At 29.3% G+C, this 16,505-nt stretch overlaps 1 protein-coding gene across 2 annotated transcripts in view; it reads left to right on the top strand.

Annotated features, from left to right (window-relative positions):
• The first annotated feature begins 114 nt into the window (after positions 1–114).
• Positions 115–16,505, top strand: part of LOC106688492 (katanin-interacting protein) — a 22,600-nt gene continuing 6,209 nt past the window's right edge. The window contains exons 1-13 of one of the 2 annotated variants that reach the window (XM_014432982.3): positions 115–388; positions 3,737–3,918; positions 4,842–5,055; positions 5,147–5,313; positions 5,969–6,183; positions 8,996–9,193; positions 9,271–9,408; positions 9,482–9,619; positions 9,786–10,009; positions 11,536–11,698; positions 14,971–15,145; positions 15,226–15,384; positions 15,472–15,611. In XM_014432982.3, coding sequence (XP_014288468.1) covers positions 339–388; positions 3,737–3,918; positions 4,842–5,055; positions 5,147–5,313; positions 5,969–6,183; positions 8,996–9,193; positions 9,271–9,408; positions 9,482–9,619; positions 9,786–10,009; positions 11,536–11,698; positions 14,971–15,145; positions 15,226–15,384; positions 15,472–15,611 — 2,163 coding nt within the window. In that variant the 5' untranslated portion in view covers positions 115–338. Of the gene's footprint in view, positions 389–707; positions 1,043–3,736; positions 3,919–4,841; positions 5,056–5,146; positions 5,314–5,968; positions 6,184–8,995; positions 9,194–9,270; positions 9,409–9,481; positions 9,620–9,785; positions 10,010–11,535; positions 11,699–14,970; positions 15,146–15,225; positions 15,385–15,471; positions 15,612–16,505 lie in introns of those variants that run through there. The other variant, XM_067051172.1, reaches the window with a different exon arrangement.

Genomic DNA, 16,505 nt, shown 5'->3' with positions numbered 1-16,505 from the left:
TTTCAAAATGATATAAACATATCTGTTCAGTATGGAACACGGAAGTCAATGTGAAACCTTTTGCTCCCATGGCAACATACCAAACTATTATGAAAACAAAAATGTATATTTGCTGACTGAAGTTGTTTTTTTTCATTTGATTTAGACTGAATATATTTAGCAGTTATATTTTAATAAAAGTATATTACGAAGTATTATTAGTTTTAGTGTAATACGAAGCGGAAGTATTGAATTTCTTAAAATTTAAGATTCGACCATTTATTTTCATTGTTATCTAATGAAATAAAATTAGATTTTGATACTATGAATGTTGTTTGTAATTGTTAACGTTTCTATAAATGGAGAAAGCACATCAAGATTTGCCTTTTTGGTTTGAGGAATGGACAAGGTATGGTGAAAATAATTAGATGCTTGAGCTGGTTCAAATTATTAGTGTTATTTAAAATTAATATTTGGAGCTGTTAAAAATTTATTGTTATAATATATAACCAAAAACTTTTTCCTTTTCCATCTATAAATTATGACTGCTTTTTTAAAGAGTAGTTCTAGTGTTAGTTAGTTTCATTACTCCTGTATTATTTAATACTTATTTAAAATTATGTGGTTGCTTTAAAGCTGTAAAATGGCTTTTATTTTCACTATTTAAAGTTACACATGTGTAAAATAATAAATTAACCTCTAATATCTTCTTTTTTTTTTTTACACACTTCTCGGTAACAAATCAAACCCTTCCTAAATCTGCAATAGTCCCTCCTCCCTTTTTTTTTTAATTACTGAATAATACATTTATTTTTAAATAGTTCAATTGGTTCCAAATTCTTTTGAAATTGTCTGAATGAGTATTTTAGAAATTGAAGATTTGAAGAAATCAGCATTCCTCCTCATAATATTTTAAAATCATAGTCTGTTAGCATTTATTGCCTTGCTTGTGGTATGAAAGGATATCTTAGCAAGATAAAGATATTCCAGAAATTATGAAGTACATCCCAATGGAAATGTTGTTTTTCGTTTTATATTGATTGATATTTCATAGTCTATTTTGGTAATTATTTGATCAATTTCTCTTAAAATAAGCAAAATCAATCATTGATGTTGAAAATGAATTATTCACATGAGATTAATAAATATGTTCGGATAGTATAAGCATCAGGGTTTACCTACATCCCTAATACCCATAACATTTTTATTACAATTTTATATTTTCTAGTTAAAGATTGGTTAACATAAGACAACTGACGTATTTAGCATATTCTATTCAACTATTCTAGGTTTTTTTTCTTAGTCCATGGAGTATTAGGTAGTTTGAAACCATAAAGGCAACACTTTGTAATCACATCCTGCCTTATTTTCCATTTTCTTATATTCTTACCTTTATTTACTTACTCAAGTATTGCTATATAATATGTATATATATATATTTTTCTGCTTTATTATGATATGTCTGACTAAACATAATAGACAGCCCCATTAAATTTTTCTTATAATTTTGCAATGTCCTTTAGTCAGTCTTTTATCCATTTGAATGCTAACATTTTATTTCTAATTTGTAAAATTTACCAGAAGAGATGAAAAAATGGCAACTTTATTGTTCTGGTTTTAAATAATATTAATTTATTATGATAAAATAATCAACAATGGCCAATTGAAACCAATTTGGAATATAATTGATTCTAATATAGAATTTTGTTTTTCAATCAAAACTGGAATTTATATGGAAAGTTATATATAAAATTCAAAGTTGAAATCTATCTGTGGCAGATAATTATTTTTTGTTTCAATGTAATTGTAAATCAGACCTGTGGGTTTGGGAACCCTCCCGTGTTCACCAGACCTCATAAAGTGGGTACCCTTAATTAGGTAAAAATCTGGTGGTTGAGCATGATTCTGACCAAATCATCTTGTAATTCTGTTGGTCTAGCAGCAATACTTCCCCTTACAAAGCACTGCACCACTCACCCTTCATTGGTTATAGTGGAATTTAATTAAATCAATTTTATAAACTTTCAATTTATGTCCAATTTTTTTTTTATTTCGTAGATTCATTAATTCTTATTAATATGCCATTCTTTCTTACTATCTAGTATCAATTTGTTGAGTAAATTGTTGAAATTATGGAACAGATAATAAGATTTAATGTGTATATAAAATTAAAAAAATTAAATATGGACAATGATTTAATTAATTGATGACCAAAAACAGTTTACTAAATTTATTTGACATTTGCAAAATCATATGTAGTGTTTATCATATATATGAAAATAGAATAAAAATATATGCACAACCATGGGCGTAGGTAGAGGGAAGCAAGGGGGAGCCTTGGGTCCCAAAAATCTAGTGCCATGATTTTTGGGATCCAAGGGAAAAAAAACAAAGGAAATAGTGGATTTATTTGATAGATGATTTCTTTCTGTAAACGTGCTATAATTAAGAAGGTAACATTGTTGAGTTGGCATCTTCACAGATCACAAGATCATTACCACACCTTTGAAGGGGCTAGAAGAATATACATTGATTCTTTGGTACAAATATACTTATCTCTAAAAATAATGAGGGAAATGATTAAAAAATAACTTTTTTTAGATTTCATTCTCTCCTATTACAACTTACAGTTGGGCATTTTAATAATCTCAGAATGTTTGTTGAAAATAAATCAAAGAAGGAAACCATCGTAGAAGTGGTGGTCAATATTTTTGCCAGCAATCCCATAAGGCTGATGCTCTCATAGCAAACCTATCCATCACCTCTTATATTTCTCTATTTATTGTTTGTATCATATGTATTTATGTTCAATTATTAAGTTTATGCTCGATTATCAATAATTTATTGTGATTATAGCTAATAAAAATTACAAAAGTATTGATTGAATTTTATGAAGAACCAATAAAATGGTGGGGTTTTTCTTGGAATGCTGAATTACATATCTTTCTTTTATCCGATGTTTCCGAATGGATTATATATATGCATTTGTGTAATGGGCTGGGGTCTGTTCCTCTTCTGGCGAAATCCTGTCTAGGCCAATCTCCACAACGTCTTTAAAATATGACAGTAATGATTACTCAGAAGTGTCTTCCCTCCTTTATTGAAGATAAATTCCTTCTTAAAAGAAATTTTCAAATTTTATTATGGTAAACATAATCACTTATAATGTGGTAATATTTATCCTCATAAGTAAGACAAATTCAAAAATATGATCTTTATACCATTTAAAAAAAAGATAGAAATCTTCACATTATTTTAGAGACATCTTCTCTTAACAATCGTTTTGTAAGATACCTATATATTTTATCCCAACTTAGGATATGTCTATTTTTAGAATGATGTGTTGACTTTTTTCTTTTTCTTTTTTAAGAAATAAAGATCATGTTTTGTTTTTTGTAGGATTGACGAGATATCAGATTAACAATAATTTGATTCTATGCTAAATTCACAATTCTTTACTCCTGCACATTTCTTCTTTTTTTTTTTTTTTAAATTATATTGCTTTGTTTCTTAATGATGAATGAACCAAAAATGTTCTCATTTATCTTCCACATCAGATTTATTACATAAAACATTACTTAATATTGACCTTTTTACAATGTGTTTTTTATATTTCAATTAAGTTATTTAATTTGTCTTACCTCATATTTTTTGTTTCTCTATATTTGAAAATTATAAAACTTTTTATAAAATTAGGTTAGTCTAACATTTCTTTATAATTTAAAATGTTTTTCAATTGTTTACATGTTCCAAATAGGAGTCCTGTGAATACAAAACAGAGACCACAATCTTGGAAGCCTGTTTCAAAAAATCAACGAGTTTTAAATGAACAAAAACGTGCTATTACAACACCTGCAAGATATGATAACTCCTCTATTAATGATAATGATAATGATGATTTGAATTTTGGTTTTGACCAAACGATCTATGAAGATAAAGGTATAAATCGCATATTACTCCTTCATTATTTTAATTGTAGTATTTTAATTTGTTTTCGATAAAACAACACATCAAATCAATTAAACTTGTTAAAATAACTCAATTTTTTAAAATATTAAATGCTTGTCTTGACAATACCTGTGTAATTAATATCAAGAAATTTTAATGGAATTGAATTATGATTCTAGTAAAAGAAAAAATAATGTTTCGTTCGTCTGGATTAATAGAAACGTAGTAGCAGACTACTACGTTTCTGACACAGATGTGGTTTAGACAAAGCTCTAAGTCAAAGTAACACATTATTACTTCTACTAATTAATCTAGTACTCCATAGACTAATTATCTGAACTGCATTAGACCTTATTGATACAATATTTAGATGGTTCTATAATTTTTTATAAAAAAAAAAGAGTTTTTGACTTTCTGTGTATTTAGTATTGCTTTGAATATTATATATTTGAATGTTGGAATATTTTAATGTTATAATAAATGGATGATGGTTCAGGTGTGGTCAAATAAAAACTCGATTAGTGATTGACTCGAACTTTTTTAATTGAACCAACGTTTTGCCCCATGTTACAGGGCTTCATCAGGGCTAAAAAAGGTACAAATACTTAAATGACGTTAACATAAGTACAAAACTAAATGAAAAATTAAAAGGGTTTACAATGAGGCGTAAACATTTCTTATTACTAAATTCAAGGAAGTTTCAAAAGGATTTATTAAGTTGAACCATGTGATTCTGACTGAATGGCAGTGTCGATTGTTTTTATTGAATATGAAAATATAATAATAGAAAATTTTCTGTTCTGGTGGCTATATAATATTTTAAAAAATTATATTTATTCTTTAACTAATTATTTATAGAGTTAAGTATCATTTCATTTAAATTAGTTCAATATAACTCTTGATTTTTTTTACAGATCAATTTTCTCTTCATAGACAAGACAGCAATGTCAGTTTACCACTGCCAGATATGGATTCATCATCTGAAAGTGTCCTTTCATTGTTAGAAGAAGGGTTCCAGTCAAAGGATTTTTTCAGGGAACAACCAAACAGTAATTTATCTGATTATGAAGAGAATTATATCCCAACAATTTTTTCAATGGGTGACGATTATGGAACTAATTCCAGAAGGTTTTTGATTACTTTGTTTCATTATTATTATCTCAATTTATTTTCTATTCAAAAATAAAACTTATTGTGACATGTTTTTATTTTATTTTAGAGCGAGTGGGCATACTGTTAGACCTTTGATGAACAACTTTTATACCAGCCCTAGCCCTAAATTTATTGATGACCTACCTCCCACCGAAAATAAATTAGAAGAAAGTTGGTCCTCGCTTGACGTATTCAATCAAAATCATAAAGGAAGAATATCCTTTCAGCTTGATGGTGAATATATATTTAAAAAATTACATAAGCTTATGATGGATAAAATCTAGTTATAAATGCCTGTCATAAATAAAAATAATTAAATTTATGAGCAGTAGAGTTCCGTCACTAAGGTCATCGAAATTCTGCTTCCTTAGATGTAATGGGGGCAGATGACTCTAAAAGCTGTGATTATGAAGCTCCCATGCTAAGAAACTAGTCTAGTGGTTGACTTACATAGTTTTATAGAAGTTTTGACTCTAGCACCCCATTTTGATGCTGTCAATCTCTTTTTCCTTTTAATAGCATTTCAAATTTTCAGGGATATTATTGTACCTATCAAAATCTGATAAGTCTGTAACATATGTTTGACTGATAATAAAAAATAAATGGATTTTATTAACACATTAAATTTCTACTACAAGATAACTCTTAGTTTGCTCTCTTGCCTAGGACCTGAGACACCCACCATGAGTTATCTCATAGTTTTAACGGTTAGTTATTAACTTGCCACATTAAACAATTTTATGAATTTCATCCTAGCTGCTCAAATATAGTAAGTTAAAAAAACTATGAGATAAATCACGGTGGGCATTCCAGGTGAGAATGGAAACTACAGAAATCATAGAGTGAAGAATAATTGTCAAATTATTCATTGTTTACTTTTTTATTTTAGGAAATAAAGAGAAGGAACTTGAGCTAGATTTGATTGCAGAACCTACTACAGAGTTATCAACACTAGATATAAACTCAGATTTCATTATACCCGAATTACCTGTTGGGAAGGAGCTGATACTAGATATAACATCTACCTGGGGAGATAGGCATTATGTAGGTCTTAATGGTATTGAAATATACTCCATCACTGGTGAAATGGTCAGCGCATCAGAGGTATGTTTGTCTTATTATAAATAAAGATTTTATGATCAATAATTTAATGAATCATTATAATTCTTAAACATAATATTTAAAATGTTCTTAACATAACTGTTGTAGATTTATAATGTATGATAGATGATAAGCTCATGTTTTGAAAGTATTTTTTAAAAAATATTATTGGATATTATAATTCTCATGATATTATTAATTGTGTATTATCATTGGAGTTAAATTGTTCAATGAACTACTATACGATTCCCCCCCCCCCCCCCAAAAAAAAACATTCAAAAATACCTCACAGAATACCTTTTGAACAAATAAAGAAACAAGAAAGGCAAAATTAATTAAATTTTTAGGTTTAGAAAGAGATTCACAGGAAAGTGTATCTGTGTAATCAAAATATATCAAACTTTATGTATAAAATTTTAAATGTATCAAACTCATAATATTCATCAAAGTACAAAGTTGAGGGACCAGATTTCCTTACGACCTACCCTGTTTCTCTAGTTATATTCATTAAAGAATAATAGTTTCCTCTAAGAAGCACATTAAATGTGCTTCCATAATTAAGTCTTCTATAGAATATAATAGTAGAAGATCGCTGATTGACCATGTGTATTATTAATAAATGGAATATGGTACGGGTGCGGTAAAAAAAAAAAAAAAAACTCAAATAGTGACAACTATTTTAATGAGCTAACGTTTCGCCCCACGTTGCAGGGCTCCATCAGAGCTGTTTTAACAGAAGTCAAAGTCAGAGTGAAAGACAGAGTAACCACTCTGACTCTGACTTCTGTTAAAACAGCCCTGTTCCATTTAAAACCATATTCCATTTATTTATGAATATTATAATGTGTAAAACATTTTATTAAAGGAAATTAAAAAAATATATTGGAAGATCTTTGAGTGATAATGTGTAATTAATAAAATGAAAATGGTCCAGGTGTGGTCAAATAGTACAAAAACTATTTGTAGTTTAAAGTAAACTAAGGCAGGACTAAAAAAAAAGCAAAAATATTTGAAAAAATATGTAAAAATGAACAAAGTAAATAAGATGTTCAGAGCTAAGTATAAATAAATTCAGTAAAGAATTAGACATAAAATTAACAGGAGAAGTAATAGAAAATAGGAAATTAGATATAAGAGAATTATAAAACAAAATTAGTACAAACTTAAAGACAAAATATCAAGGAAAGGAGATGAGAATAAATGAAGGTAAAAAAAATAAATAAAGAAAAATTCAGGATACAAACCTTTCCTGAAGGAAAAAACCATAGAATGGGGAAGCTAGATATGAGATAGACGCAGGAGGGGCGAGATTAGACGGTTAAAAAAATGACGGTTATATGAGAAAGTGAAATAAAAAATATATGTAAAAATAATACAAGTACAGGCCTCTTCCTTATATATCCTCATTCTTTCTGAAAATATACAAATTTTGTTTCAATCCACTATCCTTATTTTGCTTCGGCCTGAAATACCACAACAAACTTTCCTACCTTTTTTAACTTAAAATATCATATAGATCCTAACCTCTTTAACACCACTCCAATAGTTTACCGGGTTCCCTATTCTTCACCTAGCTGTAATTCTGTCTATGTCTTTGAAGCCAACAACCACCTTAAAATCAAAATTTCCAACAACACCCGTAACATTCTTTTACCTTTTACCAAACATCAATTCTTGCTATTGTTCCCAACCTTAAGAAACGATTCATTTCAGAGTCCATTCGCAACAAAAATCTGTCAATCATATTGTTAATAAAGACTGTATCTCTCTGACCTATCAAAATATCTTAAGCCTTATTAAACCAGAATAATTTTTGTTTTAATTTTCTTCCTTGCCTTTCTTTTTATTTACTATTTTTTTTTCAGTAGTAAAGTTTCTTGTAAAGTTCCCATTTCTTGCACTTCAGAAGTAAAATTACTTATTAAGTGTACCAATATTTCAATTGTACTTTATAATTATCTCCTATATTCGCCTTTTATTTACATATGTCACATTATATTTACTGCTCTGCTCCTTTATTGTATAAAATATAAACTACCTTTGCACCTTTCTTCAAATTTGTATATTTTCTTTTTCTTCACTTTACTATTCTTTATTGTATCCATTGTTTTATTTCTTGTGCGTTCTATATTTGTTTCATAATTCTCTTATATCTATTTTTCTGTTTGTTTGTACTTTTCCTGTTCATTTTATGTCTAATTCTTTTTTTTATACTTACCTCTGTACATCTCATGTTTTTTTTCATTTATTTACTTTGTATATTTTTACATAATTTTTTACATTATGGGCTGAGTGGGTCAGGTTTAGAATGTTTAGTCTGGATGGCATGTGCTTCAAAAGTTAATCTAGTTCATGTTGCAGTAATTATCAAATTACTGCTGTTGAGATAAGTTTTAATGATAAGAAATGACAGTCTATATTCATAGTTGTTAGCCTACTCGCTAAACTATCTATTATTTATTATAAAAATAATCAATTCTGGTTATGTTTTACATGCTTAGTTACATTATAAAAAAAAAATAATGATAATTATCTGAATTACAGTCAGATTCAAACCCGGACCCAGAAGATAGTAGGTGGTCCTTACTCACTGAGTTACTCTGTTTCCAGTTAATTATATTATAATTAATTTTGATTTTGTTTTATTTTTGCATTTGAAATGATTCAAAAATTCCTTCTCTTCTTCTCTTAACCAAAAAAAATCCATATTTTATTATTATTATTAAAGGGATGGGAAACCCTTCTTCTCCATGACCTGTTTGGATCTTTTGTGAGATATTTCATTGTTTAACTTTTTATTTTTTTTATTTTTAAGATATCTGCAGAACCAGCTGACATAAATATTCTTCCAGAATACAATAAAGACCCTAGAGTTGTGAGGAATCTTCTTGATCGTGTAAATCGTACAAGAGATGATATGCATCTTTGGCTTACACCATTCACGGAAGGAAAGCACCATTACGTAACAATCAATTTTCAACAAGTCCAAACTATTGCGATGATAAGAATTTGGGTATTAGTACAATTTGTTTAAAATGGATGTAATATAGAATCAAACATTTAAAAAAAAAAAAAAAAAATCTGTTTCAGAATTACAATAAATCTAGAATACATTCCTATCGTGGTGTTCGAAATATGGTAATAACACTGGATGGAAAAAAAATATTTCAAGGAGAAATAGCTAGAGCCAGTGGTGGAATATTAGGTGCAACAGATGCTTTTGGAGATGTATGTATTATTACCTACCCCTTGAATGTTATCTAAATGCACGGAACACTCATATTCATTTTCATTTCTCCAGACCATACTATTCACTTTAGATGAAGAAATTCTCGAAAGGGTATCACAGCATGATGATTCATTCGATAGTGTTATGAATGAAGTGTTAGATTCATCATCTTCAGTACAACCTGAAAGGCCTCTGACGGCTGATACAGGGGTAAGAACAGAAAATAATTGAATTCTTCTGTAAATTTTTGTCTTTCTTTTTGAATATAATTTGCTCTCAAGATGAATTAAAATGCCTTCACGGCAGTAATTTGATTTCGTTTTTGAAATCTCTTTGATATTGGTGCTTTATTAATTTATAAATATATAAATGATAGGATGTGAGACCATTGACTTGTGCCGGACCAAAAAAACTGCAAAATATTCATGAAACAGGAGGAGCCGTGCTGTGCCTCAACTCCATCAACATCAAGCTCCGAAGTAGCTGGGGAATTAATAAGATAGGTGTTACTGGTCTGGAAGTTCTTGGCGAGACTGGCGAACCTCTCCTAATAACAGACGTTGCTGTTGAACCTGAGCAGCTTGGTAAGAATATTAAGAGGTATGTCAAAATAAAAGTTGTTATATTCAATCTTTTATCATTTATTAAACGTCAAATAAAATTATTATTATTTATTTATTTAATTTTTTTGCTGTGTTAAATCCTGTAATACTAAAAGTTTCAGGAATGTGTTGTTGAAGGTCCATTGAATAACATCTTATAGATTTCAGTTGAATTTAATCGCCAGAAGGTTGGGTGAAGGCTCAAAGGTCCTTTTTGTTTAGTTTAGCACATATCTTCGAAACAGTACATCGCTAAGAAAATGTTACAGTTTCCAAAATTAAAGCTTATTGAATTTTCTACAAAACAGTTTAATCAATTTCCTCTATCTGTTATATTCTCCGAGATATGAACTTGGCTAAAATGTAAAATATGCAGAAAAATTTGTAGCGCCTCACATTTTCACCCTTCCATGTCTTTTACCTATCATTTTACAGTTAACTCTTGGGAAAGGAGGTTGTAAAGTATTAAATTTCATCCAAGAATATGTGTACTTCTGCTAATTTATCTTCAAACTGTCAATTGTTTCAAGATTCTGCTAGTACCTGAACTGCTCATAATTTTATTTCCGATTTCTATGGCTTTAACTCTCTTTATCATTTTAATCATTGTTTAAGTTATATTATTTTAGCATTTATTACCTATACAATTAATAAAATGAACAGGTGCATGAAAGTTGAAATATATATGTATGTATTTTTATGAATGAGATGTATGCTAAAAAAAGGGGATCTTCAAACCCTCCTTTCCACCGCTCACTGAAGTTGACAGGATTTTAAAAAAAACCGTTCTGAGGATCTTTCCCTGTGCATTCCTGTATCTCATGGTACTACAAGACTTCACACAGCAGAACTACTTTTATTCATCTGATTTCTCTAACCTAAACATACAAAAAAATCTGATTAAATTATGAGACATAAAGCTTTCTGTGCTGAAATGTCCCTGCTTCAGAAGTATAATGGTGCAGCTATAAAATTGTGTTGGTAGGGTGATGTGTGATTTAAATTATTTATCATTACAAATAATTTTCCCATTATATATTTCTCTAGGCAAATGTTGTAATCTGAATTACATGACATGACAATATTTAATAATTATGAGTATTGGTACAAAAAACACTTACTATTATTTTATTGGGTCAATAAATGATTTATTTTAAGCCTCCTCGATCAAAGATGTTGAAAAAAAAATTATGAAATTATAAGTACATCACCAATGAACTTAATTTCTTCAATTGTTTTTTGATTTATGAAGAAATAAAAAAATATATATAAAGGTATCATTTAATTTTGAGGGTGATCAGAGACTGAGACCAGCATTGGACCCAAGTTTATCCAAATCCGCGGTGTAATTAGAGTCTGCTGTACTTAGAAATCAATTTAATCATAACTATAAATATTGAGATTTATATAATATGCCTATTTATTTATTTTTTGTGCAAATTTATAATAAATAAACTATTTATTTAAACATATTATTCAGTCTATTTAAAGTTGTATTAAAAAATGTGTGTTAATTATTTTTAGGCTCTTAAATGGAATTAATGAAACAACAGATAGCAGAAATATGTGGTTAATTAATTTCAACAAAAAGCCTATTAATTTGAAACTGAAATTTTCAACACCTTTTCATATATCAGGAATCGCAATATGGAATTACAATGAAAATCCAGAGCTTAGTTATGCTGGGGTGAGTTGAAGTGTACATTTTAATTAACCTATAAAATTATTTTATTGAATGTATTATTCAACTTCATATAATAAAATATTATATTATAAGTAGTTTTTATTTTATTATGAATTACTTTTATCACCATCCAGATCATCTTCCTTCATGAATTATTTACGGTCAATTAATAATCATCCAATAATTATTTAATCAATTATTAAACAACTTATTTGTGAAATAATCAAATAAAATTAAATTGAATTTAGATAGATAATAAAATAATTTATTTCTCTAATATTATTTCAAATAAATTTTGCCCAGGTTTAAGTTTTTTTTGTTTTTTTTATTTATTTATTTATTGACATTTACAACTGTATATAAAATACAACAAGTAAATTTGAAGTAAGATCATAATGGCATGATACAGCATGTAGTGAAACTACCCATTCAGGCGCCTTGAGGGATTGCTAGGAATGGAAGAGGAAGCAAGCTTGGAAACTAGTGGGTTTCGGTGGTTAGGGAGTTAATAATGGAAGGAATGATAGCTGGTTTGGTCTAGATCTGTTACATAAGGAACATTTAGGTCTTTATGGGTGGTTTTATTTGTAACAAAATAAGGAGCATTGAGGATTTTACGAAGGATTTTGGATTGTAAGGATTGGATATGAGAGGAATTCAAAGCTCAACTTTGTCATGTAGATCAGTCTTTTGTAATGAATTGGAAGTTTAGACCATTTGTCTAGTAAGTGCTGTATTAGTCAGAATCAACATGCAGTTTTCTGTCTTTTCAGTTTTGTGTGAGGATTCCGAGTTAGTCGTTTGTCCAGATGTAGTACAAGGTAGCGGATCTGTTCTACAGGAGTAAGAGCTACATTATTAAAGTATACTGTTGGCTGGTTTACGTCAAAGAGTAAAGGTGATTTGATGGGATTAGTTGGTATTTATTTTTACACTCCAATTTCGGCACCATTGTTTGAGGTGCAATCAAAGGGTTATTATTAACTGTGAGCACACATGTGTTATCGGCATATGTGGTGAGGATAGTGTTAGGATTGGTTGGGATGCCAGCTGTGTAGAGGATGGGACTATGGATACTACCTTGAGGAACACGAACGGATTGAAAATAGAGGGATGAATAGGAACCATTATGGTTTACTTGGAGTAATCTATCAGTAAGAAAGGAACAGATGATGAGAGAGTATGAAGGAGGTAGGAATTTACAGAGTTTGTAAAGCAGTCCCGGGTGCCAGACTTGATCAAAAGCCTGTTCTATATTGAAAAAGACTCCTGCGCTGTACGCACTCCAAAGAGTCGAGACAACGTCCACCACGCGAAGACATCGCTGGATAGTGGAGTGGGATGTTCAGAACCCAAATTGGTGAAGGCTTAAGTTGAATCTACTGCTATTGTTTGATTAGTACATTGGTGGTTATAACACTTATGATAAGAGCTAAAATATTTAAATTTATTTATTTGTAAACTTTCACTTCACATTATTTCAATCAACTTATTTCACTTATTATTATCATCACCAAATATTTTATAATCCTCTTTTCATCTGTTTGTTATCATTCTATCACTACTTTAATTTTTTTTTGTTCATTTCAAAATTCAATTATTATATAATTAAATATAATTTTTATAATATAAAAATTAATATATAAAATGAGCAAAGCCAAATATTAATATTTTTTTAGGTAATTACCTTAAATGATCCTATATTCTTAATCATGAGGTGTTTCTTGTTGACCTTTCAACATTCAATATAAGGAGAAGATAGTTAGAAGGGGTTTGATCTGTAATGATAGTCAAATAAGTAGAACTTATTAACCGCGGCGCCGACCTTCTCCTCGTATATTTTTTATTATCCCTCTAAAGGAATAATTAAAAAAAAAATTGTCAGTCATTTATTCTTAATTAATGTTACACTACAATATTTAACAACTTTTTTTTATATATCTTTATTGAAATTTACAATCATACATAAATAATAATAAATTTAGTGAATTTTATGTAAGTTTATAATGGAGTAATATAGGCATGTAGAGAAACTACCCATTGGTAGTGCTCTAATAATGTTTTTACATTAGCAGGTCTCGTGTCCATCTTTTTTTCAGGTGCCTCGGAGGATTGTCAGAACGGAAGAGGAAGCAAGGTTAGAAACTAGTGGGTTTGGGTGGTTAGGGAATTGATAATGGAAGGAATGATATCTGGTTCGGGGTAGATCATTTACATATGGGACATTAAGCTCTTTATGTATGATTTTATTTGTGACAAAGTATTGAGCATTTTACGAAGGATTTTGGATTGTAAGGATTGGATACAAGAGGAATTTGAAGGTTTAGTGGAGCCCCAAAGCTCAACTCCGTATGGCCACATTGACCTTATTACAGTCATGTAGATCAGTCTTTTGTAATGAATTGGAAGTTTAGACCGTTTATATAGTAAGTATTGTAATGGTCAAAATGGATGTGCAGTTTCCTATTTTTCAGTCTTGTGTGAGGATTCCAAGTTAGTTATTTGTCCAAATGTAGTCCAAGGTAGCAGATCTGTTCAACAGGGGTAAGAGCAACATTATTAAAGGATACTGTAAAGGGTAAAGGTGATTTGTTGGGATTTATTTTAATTCTCTAATTATGACACCATTCTTTGAGGGCTGTGATATGGGATTGGAGAGTTTGGGATACACTTAAAGGGTTATTATTAACTGTGAACACACATGTGTCATTGGCAAATGTGGTGAGGAGAGTGTCAGGATTGGTTGGGATGTCAGCTGTACAGATGGTGTAGATATATATATACGAGGATACAACCTTGAGGAACACCAACGGACAAATATAATTTAAACTTACATTTGTCAAATATTGTGGTGCAACATTAATTTCAAGAGTAATGAGTGATCATTTTTCAAAATCAAGACAAAATGATAAGAAATATAGGTTGATTTAAGGTAATTAAATAAAAAATACATATATTGATATCTGGCTTTTTTCATTTAATATAATGATTGTTATACAGTGTTTGATATAGTCATAAGTTATTTAAATGTGAAAGTGAATGTAAAGAATTGATAAGATCTATTTTTTTCTAATATATCATAAATTGAACCCGATGATGGACAAATGTCCGAAATATCGCCAATTACAAAATAAAGAAGTGAAAAGTAATTGAGGAATTTTGCTTGATAAAAGAAAATAATACACAATTTTTACTTTTAGACAAGTTAAATTTTATTACATTTTCTAAAATTATAACTTTTTTTTATGTGTTTTAATTTGAAAATCACTATTTAGGTAAAGAGCCTCGACATATATCTGGATGACAAACTTATAAATGAAGATGTTTTAATTAGGAAGGCTCCAGGGCATTGCCACTTTAGGATAAAGCAGACAATTTCACTCCTAAATCAAAAACAGAAGAAACGGGAATCTGTAGACAATCTTCTAAAATCATTATTAAATTCAAAAAGTATATTAAATAATGACCTATAAATTTAATCTTAGTCCAAATCAAAATGTATTATTTATAGTGGTATTTTTATTTTCTAGTCCCTTTGAGCTTTGAAGAGTACGAACCACCCGAAATGCCTTCTGGATTTGTGTTTCAATTTCAACTCATGTCATCATGGGCTGATAACTATTACATAGGCTTGAACGGTATCGAGCTGTATGATGTTTCAGGGAAAATTATCAATATATCAGAAGACCGTAAGCTATTAATTCACTAATTCAACTCCAGGGTTATCTTATTTTCTGACTTGTTATTAATGTATTTCTTTTTTTTTTTTTTTCTAGAAATTTCTGCATATCCCTCTAGTGTAAATACTTTAGGGGGAATTTGTGATGATGTTCGAACACCTGATAAATTAGTGAATGGTGTAAACAATACTTCCGATGGGCAGAATATGTGGCTAGCTCCAATACTTCCCAACGTTGTTCGTATTATTTATTTATTTTTTTAACTGTGGTACAAAAACAAAACATGTATTACTGTTAAACACACATTATCAATTAAGTATCAAAGTATTAAACATTAAAAACATTAAAGTAATAAACAAAAAAAATTGTATTTTTAATTTTGGTAGATTGCTATAAATCAGTTTTTAAATGGAGTAATGTTTTTAACTCATTCCATTTTCTTAGCTCCGGTTTTTAATAGTTAAATGTTGAATTTTTTTAGTTTTTACAACAACCCTGATGAGTCAAAGGAATGGTGGCCGTATTACCAATGGACACAGTCCTCAAACTTTTAAACAAAAAATTTTACTTATTAAATAAAAATTTTTTCCAAAAAAGTTAATAAACACTGAACTGACAGGTAAACGTCCAAGGGGTAAACCGAAGTTTAGATGGGAGGATTGTGTCAAGTCTGATCTGGTAGATATGGGTTTGGACCAGCATCACTGGAAGGATGTATGTAGACAGCAATTGGTAGTATCGGCATTTAATCTTCGACTTCGCTAAGTCTTTATTATTATTGATTAAAGATTGTACTCATATTAATCAGTATGAGTCAGAGTTGGGCAACTATGAAACTAATAGCTAAAATTGTCATGGATACAATATTTATTTATCAGTGGTTCATTCATGATTGAGGGTCCTGTCCGTGGCAATTTTAACTATTAGTTTCAAATATAGCTAATTTTTGTCTATCTCTGGTATGAGTAAGGAATAATGACTTTACAACTTAAACTACGTAGTAAACAATTTTATACATACTTTTTTTTTAATATATCAAATTATATTGTTAAAAATTAATACTAGATAAATCATGCATATCATACCTTTATATTACCAGGGCATTCAAAAAGTCCTGTCGTTTTTCGTTT

Source organism: Halyomorpha halys, unplaced genomic scaffold, assembly GCF_000696795.3.
Source record: "Halyomorpha halys isolate HHAL.00 unplaced genomic scaffold, Hhal_1.1 Scaffold1141.1, whole genome shotgun sequence".
Classification (NCBI taxonomy): domain Eukaryota; kingdom Metazoa; phylum Arthropoda; class Insecta; order Hemiptera; family Pentatomidae; genus Halyomorpha; species Halyomorpha halys.
This window is presented reverse-complemented; position numbering and strand designations above follow the sequence as displayed.